Genomic DNA, 6872 nt, shown 5'->3' with positions numbered 1-6872 from the left:
CGCTAACAGTTAAATTACACCCAAAAGTAAAAAATGAATTTCCACTTTCTGGAAGTCTTTTAAATTTAAATTTATACGTGTCCATATTTTTTTGAATTATTTTCGCCAACACATTTTTCATAATTCACATCATTGTTTTTAACTTAATCTTTTTCCCATCTAATTTTCTACTCACCGACTCATCTACTTCTGGTCAGCGAAACACTCCCAACAACACTAACTGGAGGCATTTTTCACCGACTCGTCCGACAAATGTTCGCGCACACAGACACGCTGGACTGTCAAAAATGGTAATTTATCTTAATTCAGTAATCTGCTGATGCTGGTGTTAAAGCCGCTGCTGATAAAAGCGTTGAAGTAAATTTTGTTCCACACTTCTCTACTTCTTTAGTTGTTTTTAAAAGAATCTTTTGCTTCACGCTTAAATTAGATAACAAAAGAGAAATCCATCCAATTTGGTGAACAAAAATGTAACCGAGTTTTTCACAACATTTTCACACTATTTTCATACGATTTTCTTGCCTTGTCTCAGCTAGATTCTCTGCGTATAGGAAGAGTTAGATTCCAGTGTAACGGTGGGTAATGTAATTGCAGTTACCAATAGATACCCGAAACGTACCACATGCAGTTCAGTAAAATGCTGGCCTACTTTGGCGCAACACCGGAGTAAATTGAAATATGCAAAATGTGCGCAAAAATGCAACACTCAACCCAAGACGCAAATGTTGCATGCAACCGACGTGCACGTAAACAATTTTTCATGCTACGCTCCGGGGCAGATCATTAGAAAAAGATGCACTTATTAAGACACGTATAATGCCAAGGAATTATTGAGCAGCAGGCTTAAGTTGTGTTTGGCTTTGTTGCATGTTGCACTTAACCATAATTTCGGATGATTTAAATTGTGTTGCCGTAACACTTCGAAGATTAACGTACGTAGTTTCTTAGAAATTTTCTATAGCGCTCACTATAAACTTTAAACTGTCAGGCAACATTTGTTTAACATTTTGCTAAGCAACGCAAGGCGCTTCTTTACAAAATCAAAAACTATCACAGACATCAAAAAGTAAATAGGCACACAATGTTTACAAGTTTTTCTCATATCTGGCAACTTGCTTTGTTGCCAGGCTTTTTGTTTGTTAGAAACGAACTTAATTTTGCACTTAAAGATATTTTATCTGCCATTAGGCGTTGCCATAACGCATTTGCACTACGCTACGCTACATTACGCTCTGGTTTCTTTCAAGTTTTAATCTTAAATGAGATATTAGGTGGCAAATGGAGATGCTGCGATAGCATAATTGCCTATGATTATGTATGAAATGCTTTCCACTGAAAGGTAGTACAAGAGCTTACTTACTTCCTTGCAATTTTCCATACATGCTTATATAGAAAGCAGCACAAGTAGCTCTGTAAAATCTTATTTGCAGATGCTTTTATGTTAACGTATCTTAAGCGCTTCTATGATACCTTATGGCCTAGTCTCATATGTGGTTTCATTTTCTGCGACGTGTATTCGTAGTTCCAACAAAGGCTGTTATGTTTGTTCTTATTTCTTAGGCTACTATCTTCTACTCATCTTTTCTTTTTATTCACACTTAGCAAAAAGGAATATTGCATTTAGACTTCTTATCCGCATTTTTGTACAAATTTTATCTACTTTTAGTATTTTTATTAGCGTAAAGATGCATTAAAATGAAATGTTTTTTGCGGCTTTAAAAATTTCAACTGCAGTCTCTCACTTCGGGCGATTAATTTTAATATGCAATAAGAACTCAAAGCAGTAAAGAATTAAGGATCTTAACCACTTTGTGAAGTACATTTGATAACAAGTTTTAGTTTGAGTCTGGATAGCATTTTCATATATTAACAAAAAAAGAGTTAAGGTTTATAAGCAAAATTTAACTAACGTTGTTATTAACATCAGTTAGTAAACAATTACATATAAAAAGAATAAATAAAGTGATTATGAAAGGAAATTACCTTAGTCAGTTTTTAAAGATTTTTAATTAAAACTAAAAATAATCCCTTAGAGAGTAGACACAATATTCTGAGCAGAAAGCGACAGATTGTAAGAACAATTGCCGAAAACTATAAGGTATAATATAACAATTTTAGATGCTCTTACTTTCAATAGTAAGTATAAAACACAGATTGTTTTTTAATCTTGAAAATAAGTAGCAAAAGACGTATTATAATAACTAGAATTAACATTATGTGTAAATATTACAAATGTTCAAATAGTATACAAACAAAAGTATATCAATTTTGTTTGTTAATAAATTAATTACTAATATATAATGAAACAAAAATAATTTATGTTATTATGTGTGTTGACTTCAAAAACTTTTTTTTTTAGTATATTATCATTACTACAACCTATTGCGTATTATTTAGTTAGAATCGAAGGACGAAAAAGGACCCAAGACGTTTCGTGGTCTACTTCGGCTAATCCTTAACTTACTTCAGTGGGTTACTAGTTTAACGGTGTGCTATCCTGACGTCCCACAATATATATATATATTAGTTAATAAGTTGATTCGAGATTCAAGATATCATGTGACTAGGATGAAGTTCTCTGAGACACAGTAAGGACCAATTAACCTTTAAATTTTTAACCAATTAATCTCATTTAATCATGTGAATCGCATATATGAATAAATATCTAAAAATTGACGGAAATTTTCATGTTATCGTATCGAAGTCAAAAGAGTTAACCTGTGTTTCTTCGAATCAGAGTAAGAAATTAGAATGGAAAGTAAGTTAATAGATGAAAAGCAATTCTCTACAGATTCTTCATCTACAATAGAACCTAAGATTTATGTCTGTTGCAATATTTTAGACACAATTTATTCAACTTTGGCACGATCTTTCTTTTAAAATATTTAAAAAAAAATACTGTTCTTATATATATTTTTATGTTTTATATATATTTTAATTCTGAAGCAATTTTTTTTGCACCCATTTTCATTCGAAAATCTGGTTGTACAATGTTAATGTACATTAAACAAAACATGAACACTACAAAATGTATATAACACTAATAAAGCTATTAGTTTACACTAAATAAGAGGTACAAATTTAGTGTTCACTAATTTCGCGTGATGTCAGTTGAAGCAAAGTTGTTACTCGCCAGTTTATGGATTGTTGATTTACTGCTTATATTTGTTTACATTTTTTTTTAAATATGCACTGAATATATTCAGAGATACTATTTATCTATTTAATATGTTGTATATTTCAATTCAAATATTTTTGTTTATTTATACTGCGTTTTGATATTTACCATGAGAATTCACAATAATGATTATTGTAGTCCTCTACCAGTCACTTCCACATATTATATGTATATGTAGACTATATTTCTGCATTGATATTCCTCACAATTTTTTAGTAGTACTGTAGTTGCAATTTCTTATATTCAATGGCAAACTTTGAGGAAATAAAATTATAAGAAAAATAAATGAATCCAATAAATTCAAATTCAGTTTATTCAGGTAATTTTTTTAAATGAACAATTTTTGAAAATTTAACTCAAAATATTCAATTTTCAAAAAATAAATGCAGAAAAAAAATTAAATAAAATAGCAAAGCATAAAATTGATTATTTTGCTAAAATAAAAATAAAAATATTCAGAAAAATAAAAAAATTTAAAAAAAACACAATATGAAATGAAAATGAACATTTACGAAACAAGTAAACAATTTTCTACTCATGACGCATATCCGGAATATTTCCACCGATTCATCATCATTTGCCATGGAACGAGCGCAGCCAGCTACGATAGTAGCATTCGAAGTGATTACGCAAATGTTCCGCAGCTACCGTTCCTCTTCTTGTTTTGCTGTTAACATTTGAACGTTGGTTGCTGCTGTCGACCTGCTGCAGTTGTTGATGTTGATTTAGTTGCTGATGCTTTTGCTTTTGCTACTTGTGCCACACTGATGAAGCCGATGATGTGTGCCAATTGTTACAGCTCCAGAAAAAAGCAGCACACGTGACTATACGTCATTAAGTTTCTCCACATGCGAAAGATATATCCGCATTGTTTTTTTTTTTCTATTATTGCAGAGACTGCCTTGCAGCGTTGTTTGTTGATTGTTGGTATATGCGAACTCTCTTATTAGTAGTAAGTTTTTCTACTCTTATTTGGGTTTATATAGAATAAATTTTCATAAACAACTGTCAATTTGCATTTAATTTTGTTTATCGGCTTTGTCTTCAATTTGTATTGCATTTTATTGTGGATTTACTTTTTTAACTTATTGACATTTTTTTTTCGTAATTTTTTTTTTTACAGTACCGCTTACATCTGTGCAGGGCGTAATGGGTCGTCAAGCAATGCTACCATGTGACATAACACCAATGGAACGAGATGATGCTGTTTATATGGTACTTTGGTTTCGTGAGGGTGACGGTGAGCCCATATACAAGTAAGTGTGGTATATGGTACATAGTTTCTTATAAAATTAGAGATATATTTTTTTATCAGAAAAAATAATTATTTAAAAAAGGAGTTAACTTAATTAGCTTGTATTTTATTTTAAACAAACCTAAAAAAAACTTAATTTTTCAAAATTTAACCAAAGGATCCACACAGAAAGTCCACTTAATTTATTAAACTCAAATTTAACTAAAAATATTTTAGCCAGAAAATAAGTTCTGAAAATATTATAAATAGATTTACTTAAACATGCACATATGTATGTATATTATATATAAAATGTATATACAGAGAAACTTTTTATCCGTAAATAATTTGCTACATGTTTTAAATTGTGAAGCTAACCACAGTTTTCCACATTCATACATACTCATGCATACATACCATACATGGGCAGATATGAACTTTTTTTACCCTTCCTCGATGCGTTGGTATGGATATGCATACTTTTAATAGCAAAGGATACTTTTTTAACCTGCGTTAAAGTTACATTAACAAAAGCCATTAAAAGCTTTTAATCCTAGTAACTAGTTTATTGCAATTCTATGTATATACATGTGTGCGTGTGTGTGTGTCTGTATAAGAGAACTTTTATTCAAGGTTCACTTTTATTGCTAAACAGCTTAGTGTACGGTTTTTAAACAGAAGGCAGGATTAAAATATTTTATTCATGAGGTGCGCTATTGATAATGTTAACTATTTCCTTTTCATCAATTTGAAATTATTTTTAATTTAAAGGGACAGGCTTAAAAATACTAAATTTAAGGATTTGTAAAAATTTTCCAATGTAATTAGGAAAAAAAAACTTTATCTAAATATAGGTCAGCATTAAAAACACTACAATGTGAATAAAATGTGAAGTAACTAAATAAATAACTAATTTATTTTCAAAATAAATTGTAACGATTTAATTACTCATTGATATCTGTTATGCACTATTAAATAATATTGTTTCGGTATTAAGAAATAAAAATTTCTGAAATATATATTGATTAGTTTAATCATTTACTTTCATAAATACTTTATTCGAATTTTACTTTGCATATTAGTGGCAATTTGAGCAGAACTTTTTGTAAATTAAACGTTTATATCCATACATGACGCAAGAATACAGATTTTATTATTATTAATTAATGTTTATTAATTTTGGATCCCGATCCTGGTTATAACTCTCAGGTAAACCCGAAATATAGAGTATATTAAAAATAAAAAGATATTAAACAAAGCCATAATTTTCAAAAAAAGAGGTGATCTGTAGAGGGATATAAAATTTATAATAAAAAAAAAAAGAAAAAAAAATATTATCATAGAAATTGGGCCAAGAAAGAAATTTTAAATCTTAAAACTATAATTTTTAGATCCTTAATGCATTCCAAGAAAAACAAAACAAAAGAATTTACTTCAAAATATGTATTCTTTACATAGTTATGGCCACGGTTGCCACTTGAAAATTTTTTTCTGTACCAAAATTGGTTTAAAAAGGTACCATTTCTGTAAAAAAAGGTCCAACATTTTTTTGGACCTTTTTGGTTTCTCGTTCTGTGTTTTCCATAGTGTTATAAATGAACAAAATATAAAATAGTGCAAAGTTGCATTTATAAAAAAAATTAATTGGAAGAATCCACAATAAAGTTGGGTCGTCAAAAATGTACCAGTTTTTTAACATGAGTACCAAACGAAAAAAAAAAAAAAAAGTACCAATTTTGGTACTAAAGTACCATAAGTGGCAACCGTGGTTATGGCATATTAAACTAAATGAGAACTATAAATTCAACATTATTTTACTTCATGTGCCATTATTTGAAACGAATAAAATCATTATCTTTGTGATGTAAATTGTATTTCTCATACATCATATTTATGCCATTCATAAGTTTATAAATATAATTCCATACAAACACATACTAATGCTTATCTCCAACTTCACGTATTTGATGCACATAATATGACCAAGTGCGGAAAATCAAAGTCAAGAAAAAAATCATTAAAATAACTGTTTGAGTTCCAAAATACGAATTCTTTATATTTATCCAGTAGCTTAAACTAAATGAGAATTATAAATTCAATATTAACTTAATTATATATTTTTTACGTAAATTATATTTCATTAAAATCGAATTGAAAATTATCACGAAGATCATGAGGAGTACTCAAATTAGTCAGTGAGATGGGTGGGACTCTGCAGAAACCCCCAGGCATCATAGAGGAATAGTAACCAAATGCACTAACTCCGAAAAGGCTCAACATAAGACTAACGTACTTAAAATCAATAATTTTAGAAAAAGAAGCATTCATAGAAAATCGAAAAAAACACTAAAAATTTTTCCAAAAAAAAATTTTTGCACTTTTTTATTCAAGGAATTTATTTAAACACAAAAGCATTTAAATATACAATTTTTTTATGTTATTTAGTCCATTTAAGAAATT

The 6872-nt window shown here is 29.2% G+C and overlaps 1 protein-coding gene across 1 annotated transcript in view; it reads left to right on the top strand.

Moving 5' to 3' along the window:
• The first annotated feature begins 2751 nt into the window (after positions 1 to 2751).
• LOC119676633 (hemicentin-1-like) overlaps positions 2752 to 6872 on the top strand; it is a 41202-nt gene continuing 37081 nt past the window's right edge. Inside the window, exons 1-2 of the mRNA XM_038087881.1 lie at positions 2752 to 2758; positions 4302 to 4418. Coding sequence (XP_037943809.1) covers positions 2752 to 2758; positions 4302 to 4418 — 124 coding nt within the window. The remainder of the gene's footprint in view (positions 2759 to 4301; positions 4419 to 6872) is intronic.

Source organism: Teleopsis dalmanni, chromosome 2, assembly GCF_002237135.1.
Source record: "Teleopsis dalmanni isolate 2A chromosome 2, ASM223713v2, whole genome shotgun sequence".
Classification (NCBI taxonomy): Eukaryota; Metazoa; Arthropoda; class Insecta; order Diptera; family Diopsidae; genus Teleopsis; species Teleopsis dalmanni.
This window is presented reverse-complemented; position numbering and strand designations above follow the sequence as displayed.